Here is a 25,235-nt window from a genome sequence, read left to right on the forward strand (position 1 = left end):
ATACTAGATTGGCAACTTAGTATTCAACCATCCTTGTGTATTGCAACAAACCTCACAAGTTGCACTAGCCCCCTTGTACCATATGACATTGGGAATTATTTTCATATTTTATGTGTATATAACAAGCAGACATATCATCAAAAAACTTACATTGACATCAAAAAAATTGCCACATCATTTGACACACAAAAGACAATGCTTGGGGACACTTTAATAAACCTACAATATTTTGTTTCTAGGAAACATTAGTTAAAAGATGTTGAGGAATAATAATCCCATCGATTATCTTACTCTTGGGCCCATCCAAATGTCCGATTTTTTAGATAGAAGCTTAACATGGTATCAGATCCCATCAATTGTTCTTGCTTACCGAAACTTCCACACTCCCATTTATTAATCCACATACCTTTTTGTGAGAGGGGGCGTTGCGGAATAATGGTCCCACATCGAATAAGTTAAGAACTTTTGTGTTGCTTATATTTTTTTGTTCAATGTTGATGGAGATTGAAGCTAAGATCAATTGATCGGTATACTTGGTCAATATTGATAATGATTTATGCTAAGATCAATCAATCATGATAGATTATACCAAATGAGTTCAACAAAGTTCAGTAAAATAAAATCTCCACTCTAATCTCCAATCAGCAAGAGAATTCAAAGTGGATTCATTTGACCATGGATATTCTATTTTGTTCTTAATTATTCAAAAAATTATATTGAAAAATGATTAGCACATGACAAGTGGCTTCTTAATTTCCAAAGAAAGTAAGGGAAAAAAGATGAAACGAAAAAAAAAGGAGATTATATAAGAAGTGAAAAGGTTGAATCAATTAATAAACTTAATTATGCTTATTGGCATAAGATCCTAAAAGCTTAGGCGACCACCACAAACAAAAGGTTTCTAGATTAAAAGAACATGGATTCTTTCTGGTGGTAATGTTGTTAAAATGTTGTTGAGAGTATATTGTTCAATTTTTTAGGCTTTTCTACAAGCATTAGTCTTTGCACCTTGGATGATCATCCAGTCATCTAAGTAATGCGATTGTACGGTAGATTAAAAGAACATGGATTCTTTTTTTTAATACATCGTCAGATTGAATGCTTTACCTTGCACGGTCTCTCATGATGTGCTGCTCCATGTACAACCTTTTATCATCTACAATTTATATGCCCATACATGTGATAAACCATGACCTTAGCTTACATAATTTTAGGATAAATAATATTATATCAAGATGCTCTAAATCATTTCTGAAGAAAACCTTTGGAAAATAAATGTGAGCACACTCTTTATCTTAATACATCACAACTTTGTGATTATTATTTGTTATAGCACCATGTTTTCTTTTCCTTTCAAAAATGGAGAGTTCGAAGAAAAGCAAATAAATTTTTGATATGAGCAATTATACATGCAACACATCTTATTCATGGCATCATTCACTAAAGAGTTGTCCAACCAAGAAACCAAAAATCATGCTAAGCAAAAATAATAATAATAATAATAATAATAATAATAATCTTAATGGTAAACACTATGATGCAGCACTTATATTCATGCAAACTTCCATGCCGGCATGGCGCTTCATGATTCAACCATGTTGTTATCAATTGCACCCGGTCGCACCTATCTCCTCATGCCAATGAGGCCCTCGGAACCAGGTGATTAGGTCTTAAATAGGTTTGACCTGTTCATGGCTTGAAAAGTTGCCCTACTCAAAGCTCAAACCCTAGAGACCAACAAGATCCAACCTAAGCAGTTCTTTTTGTTTAGACTTGATTTTTAACGAGAAGAAAAAGACTGGGTTGCCTCCTTTGCAACTCACTACTCCAGATATTTTATCTAGACAAACCACGCATCATTGCCTGAGCCCTTGTATAGTTTTTTATTTTCTGATTTTGTTGGCCGCATTCACACCCATTGCGTATGAGCCACCGTTATACCAAAAAAAAAAAAAACACACACACACACAAACACGTGGGCGAGCGTGCGCACGTGAGAAGAAGAAGAGAGAGAAAAAAAAAGAGAGGGGGGGAGAACTTGGGCTAAAAAGGCCTAGCTCGCAACTCCAGGCTCAAATTGGGCCTTGGCCAAACCACCCAGAACCAGCCCATTGACACTCCTATGAGCGGTAAGTATAGAGGAAGGGCTGTCGGGGCGGTTGGCCACCTTTTCTAACACCAAGGATGATCTCTGCCCCCCATGACCGTCGACCTCCACTTGTGCTCCTATTGGCTTCGCTCATGCGTCGCCCCACGCTTCCGCTCCCAAGGGCAGCAGCTCCACCAGCTCCTCCTCAAGTCCGGCCACGCCTCCTCCCTCTTCGCCTCCAACTGCCTCCTGCAAATGTATGCCCGCTGCTGCCCCAACCTTATCGACGCCCGAAGCCTGTTCGACGAAATGCCCCACCGGAACTGCTTCGCCTGGAACTTGCTCCTAGATGCCTGCCTCAAGTCAGGCGATCCCAGTGCTGCGCTAGAACTGTTCGACTCTATGCCCGAAAGGAACACCTTCTCGTGGAACGCCATCGTCACTGGCCTTGTTAGATACGGCGGTCTGGAGAACGCCCGGCGCTTGTTCGAAGAGATGCCGATGAGGGATGCCGTTGCCTGTAATGCGATCATTCATGGGTATGTCCGCAGAGGCCAAGTTCACGAAGCTTTTCGCTTGTTTAAGAAGATGGGTTCGGATTTCGTGGGACCTTCGTCACCGTGCAACGATAGTTTTGTGCTGGCAACGGTCCTCAGTGCCTGCGCTGATCACGTGGCTCATGATTTCGGCAAACAGATTCATGCACGTATTGTCATGAGCCAGGTGGACCTGGATACCGTCCTGGGCAGCACGCTTGTCAACATGTATGCAAAGTGTGAGGATTTTGATAGTGCTTGTTTAGTTTTGGACTCAATGCTAGAACCTGATGACTTCTCTTTGTCGGCTTTGATTTCGGGCTATGCAGGCCACGGAAGTTTGGTGGATGCGAGAAAGGTATTTGACAGGAGAGAGAATCCTGGTGTTGTTTTGTGGAATTCTATGATTAATGGGTGTGTCATTAATGATCAAGGAGAAGAGGCATTGCATCTTTTTAGAAGGATGAGGAGGGAGGGAGTCATGCCGGATTCATCAACTCTTGTGAGTCTTCTTGGTGCTTCTATGAGTTTCAGTGAGCTAGAATATGGGAAACAACTGCATGCTTGTTGTTTCAGACATGGACTTATAGAAAATATAGTTGTTGCAAGTGCTCTCATAGACTCTTATTCCAAATCCGACTACTGGGAGGATGCTTGCAAGGTTTTCGGTGAGCTCAAAAAGCACGACACAGTTGTACTCAACTCAATGATCAATGTATACTCAAACTGCGGGAGAATTGTAGATGCGAGGCGGATCTTTGAGTCAATTCCAAGCAAAAGTTTGATCTCGTGGAATTCAATGATAGTGGGATACAGCCAGAATGGTTGTGTCATCGATGCATTGGAGCTCTTCTGCGAGATGCATCAGCTGGATCTTAGGCCTGACAAAGTGGCTTTGGCTAGTGCGGTGAGTGCTTGCGCAAGCATTTGTTTGCTTGGTCTCGGAGAACAGATATTTGCTCGGGCTACTGTAGTTGGCCTTGAGTCAGACATTATAATCTCTTCTTCAATTATTGATCTCTATTGTAAATGTGGTGGTGTCAGTCAGGGGCTGAGGCTATTCAATGAAATGAGGAAATTTGATGTAGTTCTATGGAACTCAATGTTAATGGGTTATGCATCAAATGGATATGGAATTGAAGTTCTTGAACTCTTTGAAACAATGAGAAATGCAGGAGTAAGCCCAAATGTGGTGACCTTTATTGCTGTCCTTTCTGGTTGCTGCCACTGTGGACTAATCGAGGAAGGATTAAGATGGTTTCACAGGATGAAGGGAGACTATGGTATTGAACCAGTTGTTGAGCATTACTCATGCATTGTTGATTTGTTAGTGCGTGCTGGTCGACTTAAGGAAGCAGTTGATTTCATTGATACAATGCCCTTTGAGGCTGATGCTAGCATGTGGACATCAGTGCTTGGAGGATGCAAGGCTCATGGAGAAGAGGCTTTAGGAAATAAGGTGGCTGAGAAGCTTATTGAGCTTAACCCTCAGCATTCTGGCTCTTATGTGCAATTATCTAGCATATATGCTGCTCATGGCGACTGGGAGAGTTCAATACAAGTTAGACGAATGATGCGTGAAAGAAGGATTAAAAAGAATCCTGGTTTCAGTTGGATCTGACGGTTGAACAAGAAATTTTTCGCATGCATTTCAAGACAATGAGAAAATTGGAAGGTTAATGTAATCAAAGGATATGCTCCTTGGTAATATATGTACAGTGTACAATGAAGTTATGAGCTGAATATAGGTAAAATTGGAGGACGTTGACTATTACAGAGACTGACTAGGCACAAGCACAACATCAGCGACGGTTGCCTAGACTTGGGCTCTGAAAAAATGTTGGCAGTCTTTATCGTTTGAGTTCTCTCTCCTCCATAAACATTCCGTGAGAAGGGCAGCAGTTGAGATAAGAGATCCCCCGGGTGCCAAGAGACTAATCTCAATGGCTGCCAATTAGTCTCTGCTTTTCATTGATAAGGTTATTGATGTTGTGGCAACTGATAAGAGAACAAAGTGGATCCTCTTTGGTGGAGTTTGTAAGTAGTGTGTTATGTAACAGACCGTGCTCGAAATAATTGGAAGGATCATTGGACATGAATGAAGTTTCTTGTGCCAAGCTCGTGTTATGTTGTTGCTGCAGGTTAATGAAACAAGAGAGTTGATGGATCGGAGAGCTACTATATGTATATCAAATTATAGCGCACTGCTTGTGCCAAAAGGTTTCATTATGGAACATCAAATGGCTTGGTTAATAGGAAGAGCAATGATGGAAAAAATTTTAGTGGAAGAACAGTGCTATCATCTTCTCGGAACAGCTGCAATATAAGATACTCGTCTACATTTTTTTTGGAGGTAGGGGATATCCATCAAGGAGATGGGGAGACGTAAGAAATCACTGTGAAGAAGCAGAGATCACTTACAGCTTGGAATGAAAAAAGAGGACTCGAGCATTTAAAATATCAGCTTTCAATTCATAGCTTTAGATTGAAAAGCAATCATGTTGTATGTGTATCAAGACCAAACAACCTTTCTTACAAGGTTTAATTTTTTTTTTTATTTATTTTAACTCTTCAATGGTTACTCTAGTAAACAGAGAATTTTGTTTCTATCATTTTTTGCATCAATGGGAATTCAGTGTTAGTAGAAAAATACTTATTTCTATTAAATAATCTTGCACAATGATAGATTTTAGTAGTTTGCTTCTCCTCACTTATCCCATCTATTTAGCATCCTCATTTCTATCTATTCTCTTCTTTCAACTCTTGCAATTGAAGTGGAACTAACCCTAGCAATGTACGAGTAACCTAAATGCATGTGAGATTTCTGTACATAAGTGTACGGACATTATCAACAATACAATAACAAGATTTTCAGTGAAATTTTTGAGAAACTAGTTTTGTCTTTTGATATGCCTAATTTTTGTATGATGACCAAAAGTTGCTGGCAGACCTTACATGATAGGTAAATTTTCTACGAATAAGTTAACTAACCTCAAAATGTCTAAGTAGCAAACCAACTCTCATTCTGATGTCTATTTTTCAGTTGACTCTGATTGCAAAGCTAGTTCTCATTCTTGCTTCTTGCCCGGCAGCATACCCGTCTTTGAAGTTCATAAGCTTCCACCAGTAGCAGGCCACAATAATATCAATTTTTTTTTTTAAAAAAAAAAAGCTCCCTAAATCCCCTGTTAGAATGGATCAATTTGGTTTTAGAAACCTATAAACAAGCTGGTGTGATTAAGAGTATGTTTGGTTGGAAGGAATTAGACTTTAGAATTAGAATAAAAATGAGTGGCTTCCATTCCAGCTATTTAGTTTAGAAGAGTCTTATCTGATTCTAAAGAAAAATGCAAATGCCTGAAACCCTAAACATTCAATTTCTATTCTTTTCTAGCATTTAAATTTTATTTTCATTTCAATTTTGATTTCAATCACGAATCAAATACGGTTGAAATAATGATTGTTTTAATTTTTATTTCAATCGATTTCGGTCTCGATTGTGAATGATAAGGAACCTTAGGAGAGAAATGTGTTTTTTTTTTTAATAAAAAAAAAAGCGCTTTTGAGACCTGGGAAGAAATCCTCCCCCCCAAACTCCAAATGGAAGGAGAAAACTACCAAAAGAAGCAAGAAAGGAAGCATCGGAAGATAAACAAAAAGATGGGGTGCCCCTCCCTCCGCTCTTAAACCCCGCATCTTAGCCCCTTATGATCATTTCCCCTCCAAAACTTGGACCCTTCAAAAAATTCGATATTTCCTCCTTTTCTATTCTCATTGGCCACTGCCTCTCTCTCAACTCCCTTCCCTCCGCCCAAACCCTCCATTCCAACCTCATCAAAACCGGCCTCCACCGCCACACCTTCCTCGCCAACCGCCTCCTCGACCTCTACTCTCGCCTCGGCTCCACCACCTCCGCCTTCCGTGTCTTCGACGAAATCCCCTCCAAGAACGCCTTCTCGTTCAACATTCTTCTCGCTCTGCTCTCCAAGACCGGCCGCATTCACGAAGCCCGCCAGCTCTTCGAAGAAATGCCCCTGCGGGATACTGTCAGCTGGAATTCCATCATCTCCGGGTACATCTCCAATGGCTTGTTCGATGAGGCCTCTGAACTGCTCTACGAAATGCAAGAACTCGGCGCGAGGTTCAGCGAGTACACGCTGTCCCTCGCTGCCTCCTGTGTCTCCGATGCTCGGCACGCCAAACAAGTGCACGGGTTTCTCATCCGTAGCGGCTCGAATTCATCGAACACCGTGGTTGGCAATGCACTTATTGATATGTATGGAAGGGTTGGAGTCGTCGGTTACGCTTGCGGTGTCTTTCGAGCCATGGAGGACCTCGATGTCATCTCTTGGAATTCGATGATCTCGGTTTACGGCAACTCAGGTCATGGTGAGAAGGCATTGGAGTGTTTCCGTTCGATGAGAGCTCATGGGTTTCCAATTGATGAGTTCACGGTGTCGTCGGTGATCCATGTTTGCGCCGACCTTGGGCATTTGGCCAAGGGTGAGCAACTTTTGGCCCAGTGCTTCAAGATGGGATTCCTTTCGAATTCTGTAGTTTCTAGTGCTGTTATTGACCTGTATTCCATGTGTGGCAGACTGGACAATTCGATCCGGCTCTTCCAAGAAATGGACAGATGGGATTCGGCGCTCTTCAACTCCATGGCATCAACCTATGCACGAAGCGGGCTTGTGCATGAAGCTCTGAGGCTCTTTGTGCTGGCTCTGAGGAAGGAAATCAGGCCGACGGGATTCACCTTTGCAAGTATTCTGCGTTCAAGTTCCTGTTTTGGGTTGACCGAGCAGGGAACGCAGATCCACTGTTTGGTTTTTAAATTGGGTTTTGAGGCAGATTTGATTGTTTCTAGTGCTCTTGCAGACATGTATACTAAGTTAGGATCGACGGAATCAGCTATGAAAATTTTCTCAGCAATGGCTACCAAGGACTTGGTCTTCTGGAATACCATGATCATGGGCTTTGCTCAAAATGGGCAAGGCACAGAAGCTCTAAGAATCTTCAAAGAAATGCAAGAGAGTGGTAACAAACCTGATAGAATTACTCTTGTTGGTGTTTTATCTGCTTGCAGTCATGAAGGCATGGTCCATGAAGGAAAGAGAGTATTTTCATCCATGGAGAAGAGATATCGGGTGGTACGAGGTCTGGAGCACTATAACTGCATGGTGGACATGATGGGCCGTGCAGGGAGGCTGAGAGAGGCAATGGAGATTATAGAGACTATGCCTCGCAAGCCTATTGCAGCAACATGGGAATTGCTTCTTGAAGCTTGCAGGATTCACAGGAATGTGCGGCTGGAAGAAATAGTTGCAGAGAAAGTGATGGAGTTGGAGCCTCGCTCGTCACTTCCTTATTTTGTATTAGCTCGGATGTATGGTACAAGAGGGAGGTGGGACAGCATGGCTCGAGTGTGGAAGACCATGCGAGAGAGAGGTGTGAAGAAGGTCAGTGGATGCAGTTGGATTTGCATCAGAAATCTTGTCTTCGTTTTTAAATCTGATCAGATATTGCATTATGGAGGGGAAGAGACATACCTGGTGTTGCGTTTGTTGTGTTCGGAGATGGAGGGTGAGGGATATGTTCCTGAACAGCATGCAGAATTTGAGGATCAAGAAGAGTGAGGCTGATAATGCATTGCTGGATGTCTTTTTGATGGATTGAAGTGAAATACTGAATTTCATGGGCTCTAATTTTTAGGCTATTTTTTGTGTTTTATATTCCTTGAAGTGGAAAACACTAAACGGCCTTTGTCTAAGCTCCACAGAGCTTTCACAAGGTTGCTTGAGCTCATCTTGTGGGTTGAGCTGCAGAAATTTAGGCTTCAGATAATCAGTCTGGCGCTTATGGAAAGGAAGGTGACTATTAGCATACTTACCGGCATAAGCAACTGGAAAATGTTTGCTTTTAACTTGCTTGTTGGTTGATGGATGGTCAATCAATTTGGATTATTTTAACAATAGGTCGGAAGGAAAATTGCTTGTTACATTTCAAAACTGACAACATCAGATGACACCTCCAAGATTACGCTTCCATTGTAACTCTAGAGAACCACAGAACTGAACCTTTTTCCATGCATCATGAATGACAGGGAGAAGTATACTGGGTCAAGCAACAGTTCTTCCTACATTACCTAAAGGTTGTCACTGAGGCGTTAAATTTTTCACAAGGGGAATATCGCTATAGATCGGAACAGGAAGATATGTCCCAGAAAACTTACAGACGTTGAAGCAGGTGATATCCGATCCTCCACAGCTGTTCTTGCCTGCTTATCCAACACTGTTGGCACTTTAGGTAGCATTCCGATAACTGGCCTTCTGAATGGTTCTCTCTGTTGAATATACTCTTTCATTATTGTAGCAGTTCTTGTTGTATACACAAAGTACTCGTATGTTTACACACTAAGGGTGGAAAGACCCTATTTGATTAATTATATCACAAGATTTTACAGATCAATCATCAGGGATTGGTTCAAGAAATGAAGTACAGATGATCAGACCTTTTCTGAGCAAAGAGCCAAAGGGAGACACCATGCCTTGTATACTCCTCAATCAGTTGATATGGTAACAGATGTTAAGAAGTTTTCTAGAGTTTCACGTTTACAACCTTTTTGAGTTTAGATGCGGTGGTGTGGTTCAAAGTGGCTGGTCACTTATTTTTTGAGAGAACAGTGTGGCAGATTACTTACATCTGCCTTTTGACCTTTTAGTGATGCTACATACAGCAACAAATTTTCGCCTCAAAAATTTGCAGGACATCTCTATTTGTGTATCTACATGTCATAGTGTTATCACAGGAATGAGGCTTCGAGCAATATTGAACTCCCAAGAAGATACTTCTTACCTTCATGGGTAACAAGCTTCAGTGGATAAGGTACTCTTCGGGTAGCAAGCTTCAGTGGATAAGGTACTCTGCTATGTCACCCACTGCTAGTGTTAGTAGGTTGTGCAAATTATCCGATCTTGTAATCAAATCGACATATATAGAATTTATTTTCTCAAGAAAAATATATATGAAAATTAGAGACAAACCCATCGTATCTGGACCTAGAGGTGCAAAGAGATTTGTTGGTTTCATGAAAAGTGCTTTTGTAAATCCTGATTTTTATTAATGCGTATTTAACAAATAATGTGATTATAAAGCCTGTGTTATTACCATGTTATGTAGGGAACTGACAAACAAAAATTCAACAGAAAAGGAGACAAAGAAGGAAGATGAGGAGGTCAACAATTGTTGTCTAAGCTAGTTAGCATTTCTCATCTTGATGGTGGCACATTGTATCACAATCCTTAAAAAAATGAAAAAAAGAAAAAAGATGAGGAGGAGAGTGTAGAAAGTGAGAGAACCGGAGATAGTGAAAGGAATAAAAAAGGGAACTTTGAGGAGAGTCGTGCAAGGGGAGTAGACAAGCAGAGAGGAGTCTGAGGGGGTGGATGGACAAAGGGGGGAGTGAGAGAGAGCAAGGATGGTGGAGGAGGTGAGTTGGGGTAAGATTATTTCTTATGCAAGAAGAATGTGATTAGGGGATGAAGACTTGGTCTTTTGAAGGTTGTGCATAAAAGAACATGAAGGGGGAAAGAACCCTTAGATATTTCATAAAACTAAATTTTATTTAGGTATATTAACAAACATATATTAACAAAATCTAATGAAATCTTGTTTTATGAAACATATTCTCAAAATCTAGACATTAAACAATTAAATTGCTTTATAAAATTGTAATTTAGACCTAAGCTGGAAGTAGGGAGATGTGACTAATTTTTGAATAATTCTTTGACATCACTAGGGTATTAATTTTCATAGCAATGCTTGAATCTGTACATGTTAGTGGTGAAGAGTGTCAGCACCTATCTTGTTTATCTTTTCCACATTTCCATATGTTACTTATGTTGAAACTTTAAATCATATTATAAAGAAAATCCTTTTCTCGTGTATTTCTTTTTCAAAGAAAAAGAGGGAGGCCTATCTGTACTATAACTACCTAAATTCTGAATTAGGTAACTATCCAAGATCCAAACACAGAACTCTAGTTGAGCAAAGAGTAATGGCCACCTGGGAAAACCCATTTCTCAAGGAATTCATTTGGGTGCAAGTAACTTAAAATTTCTCTGAGGCATAATGGATTAGGTAACCCAATTACATTAAAAAATGTCATTAGCTTCAATAATTTGAGTAGGTCTGCAAATTTGTACAGAGACCATTAGTTTACTTGCATTATTATAAAAGGGTGCTCACCAAATGCCTAGCTAACTTAATCTTTTTCCTTACAGTTTGTCAACGTCCAATTGGAAGACACAAACTTCTAGAAGAAAATCTTTGTCACCATCTACAATCAATTAACTTGAAGTTTCGATATCGGGTCACCTTGGTGTCCACAGTTCCACTGAGAAAAACCTTTGTCACCATCTACAATCAATTAACTTTTTAACGCTCGTTATCAGGTCCCCTGGTGTACAGAGTCTAACTGAGAAAGCATCATGGCGAAGCCAATCATGCTTCCATGAGAGGAACAAATGGCGTCTACTTATGCTATCAAGAAAGCTGGGGAGATACGTTATGATGAAGGTTTAGTTCTTTTTCGTGGGGCATTGCAGTTGTTATCAGACTCAAGGTATTACGTAGGATGGAAATTATGACCATAATATTTAGCAATTTTTCCATCTGGTACCAAAGTTTGAAATATTTTATTTAGGCCAGCATACAGCCAGGTGGAAATAAAATAAATTATTTTAATATTTTTAAGATAAATTTATATTACATATCTTATTTTATCATAAAGATTTGACTTGATGATTCATATAATAAAATGCAAAATAAATATCAAACTTTTGAAATATGACTGGAGATAGAGAATTAGATAGTAAAGATTGGTATATGAATGACAGATTGTGGGAGATAAGGTTATTATAGAAGAAAATAGATATAGAGCGGAATAAGAGATTAGTTAGGATATAGATGACAAGAATTTGGAGTTAAATGTGGGAAGAATAAGATGGAAAGAAATGATTGGTTATGTGCATAATTTTTCTTTCCAAAACACCTATATTAAAAATTATTATATAATAAAATTTATTTTGTGAATCAAATAAGATTTCATATATGGGCAAAATTGACTGATCCGAAGAATACCCTAACGCTCTTTTTAATAGTGTCAACAAACAATACAAATGTTAAATAATGGCTATTATTTATATTATGTAGTAGCCATTATAATGAAATAACAATGAAATAATGACCATTATTTAGATTCTCTATATTGATCTATATGTAATATTTTCATCTCGTAAACCATTACAGCAGCCGCTATAACAATGCTATGGCTATATTTCAAACCATTTTGCTGTTTATTATGTTTAGGCAACATCTAAACCAACAAAAAGCAGAAAAAAGTTCAGAATTAGTGTCTTTTGCTGGTATCTATCATTTGATGCAGCCTCTTAAGCAGGCGATATTTATGCTAATTTTTCATATTATTCATCTATTCTCATACTAATATTTAGCCTTTTTTTTTTTGTGCGTGTGATATGCCGACTGGATGGACCAGACCGCCATTGCACACCTATTAGGTTTGAGATTTGCTGTTGTATTGTTATAAGGAAACAAAATGGTCAAAAAGAGTGTACGGGCTTCAGGCAAATACGTCGTCTTAAAACAATCAATATACGTGGGATGAACGTTATAATGTACAGTCTTCATGCTTCCCTCTGGAACACGGCGAAGATGATCACAACCATGCATTAGATAAGATGACATGAGTGTTACCCATGCAAACCTAATCTGATTCCAAACAATCATACACTATATAAAAAACAAACAAACAAATAGTAGGAACTAGTGCTTGTCCTTAGGAAGACAAGAGAAACAGCTAGGAAAGGAGGAGATGCCCCTTGCGTATGTGCTCGTCCACAAATCCTTTTCTTGACCTCGTTGGATTTTATAATAGCACCCTATCAACTATGCAGCAAACAGATCAAAAAGTTTTAGGCAGCATAAGGACATAGGCCTTTGTCTATAAAAGGATTTGCTGTTGGTGATATGCTGCAATAGCTCAGGCGGCTTCTTCGGCTCTGCTCCATTAACACAATTCTCCCCCTCGATCCATCCAACCTGCTGCCTCTTCACTATGCTTTCTGTCCAGCAAGATTTGGCTGCTGCAAATCATTGCTTCAGCTTCCCCGCTCCTACTTGCATCATGAACGAGTGTTCAAATGATATCGAGTTCGATGCATGGACTGAAACAATCAGAGGTGGACCATGGAACCTTGGAGTCTATAGGAATTATGGCCATTATGGCAGTCCAAGCAGTCATGGATTCGGCTGGCTTGCCAATGATGGTGATTCAACTGTTACATCACCACCATCTGGGGTGAATGCAGGCTCACCTACATCTCAGAAGCATCTTTGTTCCAACTCAAGAGCACAGGCCATCAGCCAACACCGACAAGAGATGATCAAAATGGTTGATGACATGCCAGAAACCATCAATGAGCTTTCCCTACGAGATCTCGTGGAGTTGCCCAAGATTGCGAATTTCATCCAGGACACTCCAGAGAAAAAGAGAGAAGACAAGATTCTGAGTGCGGAGGAGCAAAAGAAGGCAAAGAAGGGGATGAGGAGGGTTCCAAAGAGCAAGAGCATGTACAATGGAGCTTTCCTTCTAAAAATGTTCTTCCCAGTATCTTTGGGTGGAAGGAGGAAGAGCTCTGTAACCTCTCGTTCCTCTTTGCCGAAGCCTATGCTGACAGATGGCGAGAAGGGCATGCTGGAGAAGAATACTGATGGCAAGTGGTGGAAGGAGAATGAGTTGAGCTATTTGAGCCAAAACAATCGCACCGACGGTCAAGGAAGGTAAGCTTTTTGCAGATGAAAATTCTTAGATCTATCAGGAAACAGAACAATCAGAATTTTTTCCTAATTCTTATATGTATGTAAATGGCTTTGAGATTTACTATAACAGTTATATATATTGCTGATAAATTCTTCCTTGTATTTTTCTCACACCACCAAATCTTGTTTTTCTCATTATACTTTTAAATAATGGATAAGGCGTAGTTTTTTTTAATACCTCAAAATTCAAGTAAAAATTTCTTTTCCTTTCTGAGAGTATACCCTCTTTTTATCCTCTGTATTATCCTTTGACTATTCAAATCCATAAGTCATTCAAAGTGCATAACTAATAACCTAACATGAACTCTGAATAAAATGTCACTTTGTTTTGTCACAATCTTCTGGAGCTAATAACACTTTTTAAAAGATGCACTAGAAAGACAAACATAGAATAATGAAAGAATATACACAGAATAATTCAAAAAAGGTCCATCAAATATGAGGCCTTCTCCAGCTAAATTGATCGGCTAGGTTTTACATAGCAATAGTAAGATTCAGGTAACAAAGATTAGATAATCAACAATCAAAAAATTCATTCATCAATTTACAGGTATCAGCCGCATCAAGATGTAATTTTGAACTGTTTTTTCTGGTGTTGCAGGAGAAAGAATGGCTGTTATTCCTTTTTCCAGAGTACCAAGAATAAAAGCTAGAGAGATTTGAGGGTGGAAGCACTCAATGGAATGAAATGAACAAAGTTGTAAAATTCGTTGTTTTAATTCTGGGAAACACCTCATACTATGATTATATAATAACTGCCTGCACAGAGGAGCCTGGCTTGTAGAGATTTTTGTTTCATTTTCCCTTCTTGTTTTCTAATTAAAATTACCTTTTACAAAGATATGTAAATAATAAAGGATATACTTTTGAGAAAGTTTTGTCGATGACATAACTTGTCTGCCAGAAATATGCTTTCCATACAATAGTAGCATATCTTGGTGAACCTGACACACACAGACGGGCATGAATTGTGGGAGAGGACTAATTGTAAGTGAGATAACATTTGGTTTGCTCTAGATAAAATTTGGACAGATTTAGCTGAAGATAAAACCAGTACAATTCTACTGGTATAAACAAGGATTATGGAAAACCAAGGAGGTAATACTTCACAAGTTCAATTCTACAAAAAAACACCAACTTGTTAGTATGCAACAACTCAAACACAACAGAGTAGAACCATGCCATACTACTTAGCAAAGTACAAGGTTCTCATAATAAATTGCAGAGCCAATTTGAGTGTTTATTGTCACTGTTTTGCTTAGTTACATTTCTTTCATATATCTTATGAGATATGGATGTTTATGTGAGAACAAGGTTGATACTATGTAACTTGCAAAATATGTGCATTAATGTATGGCATGGACAAAAGGCGCTAGCCATGGTGCATTCTACAGACCTAACATTACAGTTAACCAATCACGACTACAGTATAACTGAAAAAAAGTATTTAGATGAATAGTATGATTTAGAAAGTTGCACTAGAAACAAATGCACATTATTAAGAAGAGGAGGAAGAAAAAGGATTTAGTATCTTATCCTGTCAGCACATCCAGCCTAACATTTTGCTCAAAATCCATCAATGGTGAGGCTTTACAATCCTCACTTCAACTAGCAGGAAGTGTCATGCATAATGCCAAATGCAAAAAATGGAATCATGAGGTCATGGATCCAGATATGCAATAAAAGGGACCTGCATATTTAAGATAACTCTAGAAAATAGAAATTATTTTGATACTATTCTCCAGTTTAAAACAGGAGATATAGTTTGGGTCCGGTCAAAGTTGCTCCTTTATTGTAAGGGAGGCAGATTTCTGGAGTATACAGTTACTTTGTTCAATGATAGACAATTACTGACATTACTTATTCTTGCAAAACTACATGAAACAAGTATGAAGAAGGACTTGAAAAAAATTGCAAGTAGGATAATACTAGCTGAGAACAACCAACGCAGCAGTATGGCACCCCCAGAGTTATTCGATTTTCCAGTAGAATTGATATTTCCACAAAGTCAATGAAATTTAATACAACAGACAAAATGTCCACTAAAAACAATCAACGGATCAGATTAAGGCCTCCTATTTACAAATAGTCGTTACACTGTTCAGCCAGTACCCAGATGAGGGAATATCTCTCACGTCTGGACACATAAATACTCTCATAAGTTTGAGCATAAGTGTTTTCTTTTCTGTTTTTCCCATTATTTTCAAGCTTTGATTTCCCTTGCCAAAGTCAAAGCAAAAGCCCTATCGTACTAAGCAAAATACTACTAAAAATCTCACTGATTATAAGCTTACGATTAAGGAAGACTGGTTGCATTTAAAAGTCAGGATCTATGTATCTAAACCTTGTAGATCAGTACTATTTCACATAAGCTCTGAAAAAAATCATGATCAGTCACAGAGCAGCATTTTGTTAAAAATCTGCATTAGTAAGAATGGCAAAAAAGTCAAATAACAATTACAGTGGTTGTATACAATCAGTACTATTTTCTTTTTTATACACAGTATCCTGATAGTCTACTATCAGTCAATAATCAGATAACTGCTAAAGGACACCTAAGCAGAATATCTTCCATGGTAATGAGCATTTGGCTCTTAAGCTAGCACGCTTTTTTTCCTTTTCCCCATGTAGTGCTTTGCAGTAGATGCAATGAACATACATAAAGGACCTTGAAACCATTTCTAGTGAATTGTTGATCTAAGCAAAGGACAAATATTATTTTTAGAAAAAAAAACACTTGAATCAAATAAGAATGGAGACAGCTTCTTTTTTTCAAGCTCTTAACTTACTCATAAGTTGGGACCAATCTATGATGATAATGTCTTCTTGGAACTGTTATGCATTAGTGGTCATCGATATCCCCAGTATCTTGCAAGGAAACACCTCTTACTTTTGCTCTGTACAAACTATGCCACGTCATGGAAACAGGACAGACATAGTTGGAACAACCTTGGAGCAAAAACGTTATAGAATTGTAACAGTTACCTGCGAGACACAGGGGCAGCTCGTCGACTTATCTTCACAGACTGAGAATCCTTTACGGATGGCATCTCTGCATGAGCAGTTTAGTTAGCTGGAATAGTTCACTGCTAGTAAAAAATTTTTGACTAACAAACGGAACAATAGAGAAGGGTAAAATATTAGAGATCATAAATATTAGAAATCACACTATAGAGCATGAAAACACATTAAGCAGCTCATCCATGTAATCTCTGACCTTAGAATACAGGTATCAGAAGATGATTTTTCCTGGATAAATGCCTTCTTTATTTATCTAATCTATAAACCCTTCAATCTGTAAGGAATGGTTCTCCTATCAATGATATGACGATGCTGAAAAGTTTCAAGTGAAACAAAAGCGCCACATATAGTCATATTCCACGGAACATAAGATGTTTATCAGCTATTATTTTCAATAACCACTTAGGTTAGAATATCTATGCATGCAGACCATTAAAAACCATCCTATCAAAGTCAACTGAAGATATTCACCTCACTCTTGCATTTTCACCATAATGTGTTGCATGTCCTTCTCATGTCCACCAACAAATATTGCTGGTGATACCACCTTACAAGGACCTTCTTGTCATCTATGTTCTGTAAGAACCATTTAACCATGTCATCCATCTTAGTTGGCTAGACATTAATTAACATCTCTCCTTAGGCAATCCCTCTATATACGCTATATGCATTGATCCCTCTATATATGCTCAATGTATACTATATTACACCATCCAGTACACTCTGCAAGTAATATAAGTTTAAACATTTTGGTACCTTTATATATGGGCAAAATGATTGAATAGAATATTCTGCCAGCTCTCTTTTTTTGGGGCAGATTGCAAATAAGGCTTCATAAAATTAACTCCAGTAGGTGAAGTGATGTTAATTCACTATTATCTATCATTATACTTCTTCCATATATTTTAGATCTTATGCAGAACTCGTAATTCCTTTTGAACCATAAAGGTCAATCAAGTATATGGTCGGTTGATTGCCCGATTCACATTATTTTTAAGTCAAGGTTTATACTTTTAGTTCAATACAACAAAGTGCTCATATAAAAAGATACCCTATAAGTAAAGCGTCTAACCATATCATTATCTTGCCTGCAAAGGAAAGCAAAACCCAAATTTACTCCATGAAGCCAATTAACAAAAATAGATAGAGGTCAAAGGCAATCACTTACCTGAAGATTCTTGCATCTCAGAAGCTAACATCGTATCATAGTTGTTGAGGGTATCAGAAGCAATGGATGGTTTGTCTGATGTCTTTGACTTAGGTGCCTTCCTTTTACTAAGAAATGAAAGAGCATCAAGCTGCTTCTGCAGGCTATCATTCCTCTCCTGGTTAACAAGTAGACATATTCTATGTAACAACACAAGTTGCTGGTTCAATCCTCACTAATATAATTGTGAGAAACTATAAGCTTTACAGAAGAAACTTGACTACAGATCATTGAGTTCATGAAATTCACCATGATAAATGAATAAGATTGGTTCGTCATCATAAAAAGAAGTATTTCTTTTACATATGACATAGCACCTTCATGTCTTAACGTATGCGAGCATACAAGATGGACCATTTACTAAACTTTGAGCCGTAGAAATGTACAGTGACAGCCAAACAAACATATCATGTGAACCTGTTAAGTGCATGTGCCAATGTTCTCTTGACTCCATGTTAACATGACCGTCTCTCTCAATAGGATGGATATGGCTAAACATTCTCTACTATAGTTACCAGCATTGTATTAGTCTAACATCTCAAATGATATCTTGTCCAGTTACATTATTTGATTGGTATAAATACAACGATCATTTTTGTATCAGACAAACGACAATAAGAAGAAATGATGGCAGACAAAGAATATAAAGCCATGATTGCCATAAACCAAAAGGTGAACTAAAACACACAATTACAAACGAAGAGGAGAAAGGAGCAGGAGGAGATCAAGCTATCAGCAAGAATGGAAACTACTCAAAGCCAGTAAATCATGTTCAAAGTGACAGTAAGGTAGGCATGTCACGAGAAAGCACATTAGCAGATATCCCCAAATCCTCCAAGAAAAGCATGTCATCTCCAACCTTCTAAGAGTAGTAACAAGCCCAACTGTTGCAGCCACTAAAAGGTTTTCAGAAATAGTGTTTCCTAGAAAATTTGCTGCCAATTACATGGTTAAGCAATCTTATAAGCCAACAAATAGCAGTCTGACAAATTCATAAAGACTGAGAAAGATTGGTAAGACAGTAGGCACAGCAAGATAATTCCCACCACCAAATCATAAAGACTCAGACAGATTGCAAGAAGTGAAAGGCCCCTTTCCACCAAATCCTCAGGTTTGTCACACAAAAATCATCTTAATATTCTGTCCACCTTCCTGTCGAAATCATAGCATTTAATAGGAAGGTGTAACAAAGAGATGATAAAAGCCAAATAGGAGAGGAACTGATACCCAATGATCACTGGAGAAAATTTTCAAAAAATTAAATGTTGGCCTAGTTGAAGGCAACAACTGGAAAAGGCCACATAAGCTTTTATATTACAATTGTATGTTAAACTCCAACAATCTTTTGGCGATAATACAATTGAATCGTTGAATTGAACCTCACCATCAACATGGATGAAAATTCTTTAAGTTCGATGCATTCTGGCAAACTTTCCATCAATTAACATATTTCAGTCACACTAGTTCTTTGAATCTTTTTGAAAGCAAAGGGCATTAAGGGATGATGGTGCAATACTTTGATCCAACAGTTGGAGATGATTGACTGAGGATTTAATACAATCACTCATGAAAGCTCTTTAAATGGACAGAATAAGTGCTCAAGAGTTGCAGAAATCCATTGATACACTAGAGTTGGCACATTGTCCATAATTACGAAATCATTAAGATGGTATGCACATTGATACAGATAAGACAAATCTGTGCGCCAGAATACTGTATAAAAATTAGCCTCAAATTGGAGACACGTAAGCATTAACACTGGCACGTACTTATTGCATAATTTTTCCTTACACATCAATTCCAACCATATGCCAATTGGTCTTTTGCTTTGAATTTTTCCATAGCTAACCTTCATAACATAAACACATAATAAGATATTGCTTTCTGAAATGCTGTCTTGTATAACTCATGCCTCCACATAATGGCACAAGATCAATTTAGTGATTTATCCAGCTTAAGATATCTCCTCTATTCATCTAAAGTATGCTAGAGTCATTTACCTTCGCCCATCTATTAAACCACATCTAGTCCAACAGCCTTGTTCCTCTTCAGGTTTCCTAGTAAACTCTATTTCTGTTAAACTACCAACATTATGTCTTGCAACTTCTACATAGATTTAGAAGCTATGACTAACTCTATGGCAACTTTCCTAATCAAATTGTTAGTTTTCCCAATGACTTTCTATTCCCATCCCCTCCATTACTAATTTGCCTCTAAAAATTTTGATGAATGTCCTACTAAAGTATAAAACATTATGTCAAGACATCTTGGGATTTAGAAAATGGTTTTCCACCGCTACTATCACATCCAAAAGTACAATCCAAAAGTCCAAAATAAATTTAGTTTAGTTGGTCAAACATTCCCTGCAATGTCATTTGTCCTGAATGCGCAACTATCTTTCCTTTTTCAAAACATGTGTAATAATCTTGATGGACATACCTAGGTTTTAGCTGAGCTGGACCATAGCCAAGCTTCAAGCCAAATGGTAGACAAAGCAATTTTACCCCAAAGAGGAGGAGAAGGCAGGGCATTGCTTAGTAAAATGGTAGAAGGCTTGGATTGACAAACATGACAGTAAGAGGCTTGGACCTATTCCAAGACCGCCCCTCCCAAAACCCCAAGTTGTCGAGACCATAACCGAGTAATGGCCCTTTTTATAGAGGGAGAGAGGGGGGGCTTGTGGTGCCCACCATCGCCTTTGTTGTGGGAGGGATGGAGAGGGTTGAGGATTGAAAAGGTTGCTAAAACAAACAGGGAAAGGAAAGGAAAGTTATAGCAGGTGGGAAGGGGATTGTTGGGTGGCTAGGGCATACCTGAAGGGTGGACCAATAGAGGTGACAATCCTTGATAGAGCCATGAGAGTGGAGGGAGATAACTGGAGGGATAATGGTGAAGGTTGGTGGCAGTTCTCAATGGAGTTTACCAAATATAGAACAAAAAAGGAAGAGGGAGGATGTGTTACTTAACGCATTATTCCTAAGCCTGATCTTACAAACATCCCTAAGCCTGCCAAATGGATGGGCCAAGCCAAGCCCATCTATATATATGGGTTGGCTAGCCAATGATGAGTTCTAATGATGGCTGGGTCACTAAACATGTCATACCAAGGAAAAATAAAATATAGAAAAAAGTAGCTGGAATTGATGGTGGCAACTTCAATATGTGTATAATAAGATTTATCTCATATTAGGCTATTACTTCTACGCATATGACATGAAGATTAATTAATATGGAAATAGATGAATATTTTGCAAACCTATCCAATGATTTTATAATGCAGTGCTCATTCAAAGAACGCATGAAATTTAAGGAGAAAAGGTGAATCCTGATATGAGAGTGTAAAAGACACCTCTTGCGAATGGAACTGGTTTTTAGAAGTACAATGTACAATATTTTGTGTTACGGGGGAACTAAGCCGCCATGCTCCACGTGACCGGCACGCGCGCCCATGAAGACTACGGCTGTCCTTTGATCCAGCAATCCGACCCCGAGTCGGACATCTTCGGCTCCACAGCCCGACCTCGAGTCGGCTGCCCTTCGATCCAGCAGTCCGGCCCCGAGTCGGACATCTTCGGCTTCGCAGCCCGACCCCGAGTCGGCTGCCCCTTAATCTAGCAATCCGACCCCAAGTCGGATATCCTCAGCACCGCAGCCCGACCCCGAGTCGGCTGCCCCCTGATCCAGCACTCCGACCCCGAGTCGGAGATCTCTTGATAACGACAGGCTACTTCCCAGAGGCACGCCGAGGCCTCCTGCTCCACTACTCCCTGCAACGGCTGTATCCGATGCTGTTCCACGATCTCCTGTATCAGCCGTACAAAGCGGAACTCCACTACGCCCTGTCATGGCCGTACCCAGCGCTGCTCCACGACGCCCTGTAACGGCCATGTCAGTGGCCACTCCGCCGCGCCCACGATGACAAACCCCCCTCAGAGACCCCCCAGCCAGGTATATATGCGGCTGGGGGGAGAAGGGGGGTAAGCAATATCTTCCAGAGCACTCTCTTGCTTGCGATGATCATTTCTCCTCCTCCTCCAATCTCCTCTGACTTGATCGTCGGAGGGCCCCCACTACCCCAGTGGTGGTGCGAGGCTTGCTTGCAGGTTTCCCGGTGGAAGGTGGAGCGTAACCAACACCAACCAAGACAACTCAGACGGAACCCCGTTCACACCGCTGTGTCAATCGTTCTCGGTTTGGACCACCAGCAACAGTTGGCGCTAGAAGGAGGGCACTGATCTCAGAGCGATCGTAATGGCATGGCGAGGTGGTCGTGGAGCTTCCAATGCCTCCGGTCGCGGGGCCTCTCGCGCCTCCGGCCGGGAGGCCGCTGCGTCTCCAACACATTCTCAGCAACACTCCACCATTCCACCCCCCATTCAGATGGTCGAAGCCGCTCAGTTCGACCAGTTAGCCCAGCAGGTTCGGACCCTCGCGGAGGTAGTGCAGAACCTGCAGGGTGTGATGTCTCGAGCGCCACAGCGGGCCCAGGAGCCGCTGCCCCCCGAGCGCTCACCTGTCTTCCTCAACCCGCGCTCCTTCCTCTCCCATGGGGAGGAGCGCCGGCGCGAGGAAGATTCTCGAGCACGGTCCATTCTGCCGGGACCGTCCCATCGAAGCTGCGCGGGGTACAAGAGGCGGGCCCGGGCGCGTTCCCAGACCCCCCAGTCCTCAAGGAACCCGCGCTCCAGTCGGTCCCCCTCTCGGTGCTCCTTGTCTCCCACCCACCGGTCGCGCTCCCTGGACCGGCGGGTGGACGATCTCCACCGACAACTCCAGGTCCTGAAGGGCCACTCTAAAGATCCCTTCGCCGACTTGGAGATCTCCTCCCAACCGGCGCTTGCCTCGAGGATCCTGCGGACCCCAAATCCGCCGGGATTCAAAATGCCGGCGATCGAGCCCTATGACGGGGCGGCGGACCCGCGGGATCACGTGGAGAGTTTCAGGACTCTTATGCTCCTCCATGGAGCATCAGATCCCCTCCTCTGCAAGGCCTTCCCGGCGACCCTCCGTGGCCCAGCCAGGGCGTGGTTCGCCGGCCTGGAGGCTGACTCTATCCAGTCCTTTGATCAGTTCACTCGCCTCTTCATCAGCCATTTCGCCGTCAGTAGCCGGCGGCGATTGGTTTCCGACTCCCTCTTTGATGTCCGGCAAAACGAGGGAGAAAGCCTGCGGGATTACCTTACCCGCTTCAACAAGGCTACATTGGAGGTCCGGAACCTGAGCCAGGAGGTGGCTCTCTCAGCCCTGAAGCGTGGCTTCCGGAAGGGCAGACTCACCTTCTCCCTGGACAAACGCCTGCCGCGGAGCTTCCCGGAGCTGTTGTCTCGGGCGAACCAGTATGCAGACGCCGAGGAGGCAGCCGCCCACCGAAACAAGGAGGCCGCCGAGGCCCCTCTAAAGCTCGGGAAGAAAAGGCGAAAAGAGGCACCCCAGAGGAGGAGCCCGACGCCTCAACATCGGCGCAGAAGCCCGTCACCGGCGAGGAACCACGGCGCCCCACGCCCTCGTTCTCCGCACCGACGCTTCAACCGGTACACCCCACTCCTGGCCCCCCGGGCCCAGATCCTTATGGAGGTCAAGGGGCGGGAGAACCTCCCGGTCCCGAGGCAGATGAAGAAAATCCCTGGGAGGAGGCCCTCTCGAGCGTACTGTGAGTACCACCGAGACCACGGCCACGACACCGAAGACTGCTTCCAGCTTCGGGACGAGATCGAGGCTCTCATCCGCCGAGGGCGTCTCGGTCGATATGTAAACGACCGACGTCCCCCCGCAGACCCGCGCCCGGCCGACCCGGCCCCTCAGGAGCCTCGGGAGCAGAATCGACCCGTCGCGGGCGTGATCCACACCATCACTGGGGGCTGCTCTCGGCCTGTGAGGAACGCAGGGGGCTCGGTGGAAGCATCAGGGGTGGCCGTCGCGAAGAGGCAGCGGGTCGGAAATGTAATCACTTTTTGTGATGAGGATGTAAAGGGGGTTCAGACCCCCCATGATGATGCCATGGTGATCTCCCTCACTATGGCGAACTATGATGTAAGGCGTGTTCTTGTGGATAGTGGAAGCTCAGCTGATATTTTGTTTTACGAGGCCTTCCAAAAGATGAGCTTGTCCCGACAAGTGTTGCACAAAACATCCACCCCCCTCATAGGATTCACTGGAGACGCTATCTCGGCCGAAGGTGTCGTTGAGCTGCCTGTGACTGCGGGCGTTGCACCCGCAGAAGCCACGGTGCGGCTCGGGTTCTTGGTCGTCCGTGTTCCCTCGGCCTACAACGCTATCCTCGGACGACCCGGACTGAACGCCTTTCGCGCGGTAGTCTCTACATACCATTTGCTAATGCGGTTCCCCACGGCGGCCGGGATTGGAGAGGTCCGAGGTGACCAACCGACCGCACGGCAATGTTTCCTAGCAACTCTCAAAGGGAAGAAGCCCGTGGAGGCCCTAAGCGTCGAGTCCCTTGACGCCAGAGACGAGGTGGCTTTGCGGCACGGGGAGCCGGCCGAGGGTGTGATCGAAGTTCCCCTTGAGGAGGGTCGCCCGGACCGTACGGTCCGGGTCGGTGCCAACCTCGACTCGGAAGCTCGGCTCAGGTTAGTGGAATTCCTCCGAGCCAATGCTGATGTATTTGCCTGGTCGGCGGCCGATGTACCCGGGATCGACCCGGAGGTCATTTCTCACGCCCTCAACGTCGACCCGACCCACCGACCAGTAAAGCAGAAGAAGAGACACTGTGCCCCGGATCGGATCCGAGTGGTCGACCAGGAGGTAGACAAGCTCTTGGAGGCAGGATTCATAAGGGAGGTCAGCTACCCCGAATGGCTGGCAAACGTCGTACTTGTCCGGAAGGCGAGCGGGAAGTGGAGGATGTGCGTCGACTACACCGACCTGAACAAGGCGTGCCCCAAGGATAGCTTTCCGCTTCCACGGATAGACCAACTGGTCGACGCGACTTCCGGATATCAGCTGCTGTCTTTCATGGACGCCTTCTCCGGCTACAACCAAATAATGATGGCTCCGCAGGACGAGGAGAAAACTGCCTTTATAACAGACCGGGGGCTGTACTGTTACAAGGTAATGCCCTTTGGTCTGAAGAATGCTGGCGCCACTTACCAGCGCCTCGTCAACAAAATCTTCAAAGGGCAAATCGGCCGGAACATGGAGGTGTACGTGGACGATATGCTAGTGAAGAGCCGCCATGCCGACCAGCACATCGCGGATCTGGAGGAGACTTTTGCCACCCTGCGGAAGTTTCGCATGAAGCTGAACCCAGCGAAGTGCGCCTTTGGCGCTTCGGCCGGGAGGTTCCTCGGTTTCATTGTCAACCAGCGGGGGATCGAAGCCAACCCTGACAAAATCAAGGCCATCCAAGATATGTCCCCTCCGACCAAAGTGAAGGAGGTTCAGGAGCTCGCTGGAAGGGTCGCCGCGCTCGGACGATTTGTGGCAAAATCGGCCGAACGCTGCCAACCGTTCTTCAAGGTGTTGA

At 42.2% G+C, this 25,235-nt stretch overlaps 4 protein-coding genes across 14 annotated transcripts in view; 3 read left to right on the forward strand and 1 right to left on the reverse strand.

The window, feature by feature from the left end:
• The first annotated feature begins 2,200 nt into the window (after positions 1–2,200).
• On the forward strand, positions 2,201–5,237 carry LOC103722223 (Pentatricopeptide repeat (PPR) superfamily protein). The gene has a single exon (XM_008812698.6). The coding sequence runs from the start codon at positions 2,201–2,203 to the stop codon at positions 4,244–4,246; it is 2,046 nt and encodes a 681-aa protein (XP_008810920.4). The 3' UTR covers positions 4,247–5,237.
• A 1,095-nt stretch (positions 5,238–6,332) lies between these two features.
• Positions 6,333–9,383, forward strand: LOC120103804 (Tetratricopeptide repeat (TPR)-like superfamily protein). Its single transcript, XM_088715003.2, has one exon. The coding sequence runs from the start codon at positions 6,333–6,335 to the stop codon at positions 8,259–8,261; it is 1,929 nt and encodes a 642-aa protein (XP_088571129.2). The 3' UTR covers positions 8,262–9,383.
• The window catches only part of LOC103722222 (U2 small nuclear ribonucleoprotein auxiliary factor-like protein), a 31,090-nt gene continuing 14,558 nt past the window's right edge, over positions 8,704–25,235 (reverse strand). Inside the window, exons 5-8 of one of the 11 annotated variants that reach the window (XR_015974972.2) lie at positions 17,714–17,870; positions 16,510–16,576; positions 16,314–16,421; positions 8,704–8,968 (exon numbers count right to left, since the gene is read on the reverse strand). Coding sequence is in view for 2 of the 11 variants with exons in the window: in XM_088715004.2 (XP_088571130.1) it covers positions 16,367–16,430; positions 16,510–16,576; positions 17,714–17,870 (288 nt within the window). In the remaining 9 variants the exon portion in view is untranslated. Of the gene's footprint in view, positions 8,969–12,278; positions 16,431–16,509; positions 16,577–17,713; positions 17,871–25,235 lie in introns of those variants that run through there. The other 10 variants (XR_015974968.2, XR_015974969.2, XR_015974970.2 and 7 more) reach the window with 10 other exon arrangements.
• On the forward strand, positions 12,761–14,309 carry LOC103722221 (uncharacterized). Its single transcript, XM_039122512.2, has 2 exons — positions 12,761–13,485; positions 14,126–14,309. Exons 1-2 carry the CDS (start codon positions 12,761–12,763, stop codon positions 14,175–14,177), a joined length of 777 nt encoding a protein of 258 aa, XP_038978440.2. The 3' UTR covers positions 14,178–14,309.

The sequence above is a fragment of the Phoenix dactylifera genome, chromosome 2 (genome assembly GCF_051530095.1).
Source record: "Phoenix dactylifera cultivar Ajwa chromosome 2, Ajwa_hap1_PhDact_Kaust_v1.1, whole genome shotgun sequence".
NCBI lineage: Eukaryota > Viridiplantae > Streptophyta > Magnoliopsida > Arecales > Arecaceae > Phoenix > Phoenix dactylifera.

Coding starts and splice junctions, on each gene's coding strand:
- LOC103722223 (XM_008812698.6), top strand. CDS start 2,201: ATGACCGTCGACCTCCACTTGTGCTCCTATTGGCTTCGCTCATGCGTC.
- LOC120103804 (XM_088715003.2), top strand. CDS start 6,333: ATGATCATTTCCCCTCCAAAACTTGGACCCTTCAAAAAATTCGATATT.
- LOC103722221 (XM_039122512.2), top strand. CDS start 12,761: ATGCTTTCTGTCCAGCAAGATTTGGCTGCTGCAAATCATTGCTTCAGC. Junction 13,486..14,125: donor CGCACCGACGGTCAAGGAAG/GTAAGCTTTTTG, acceptor CTGGTGTTGCAG/GAGAAAGAATGGCTGTTATT.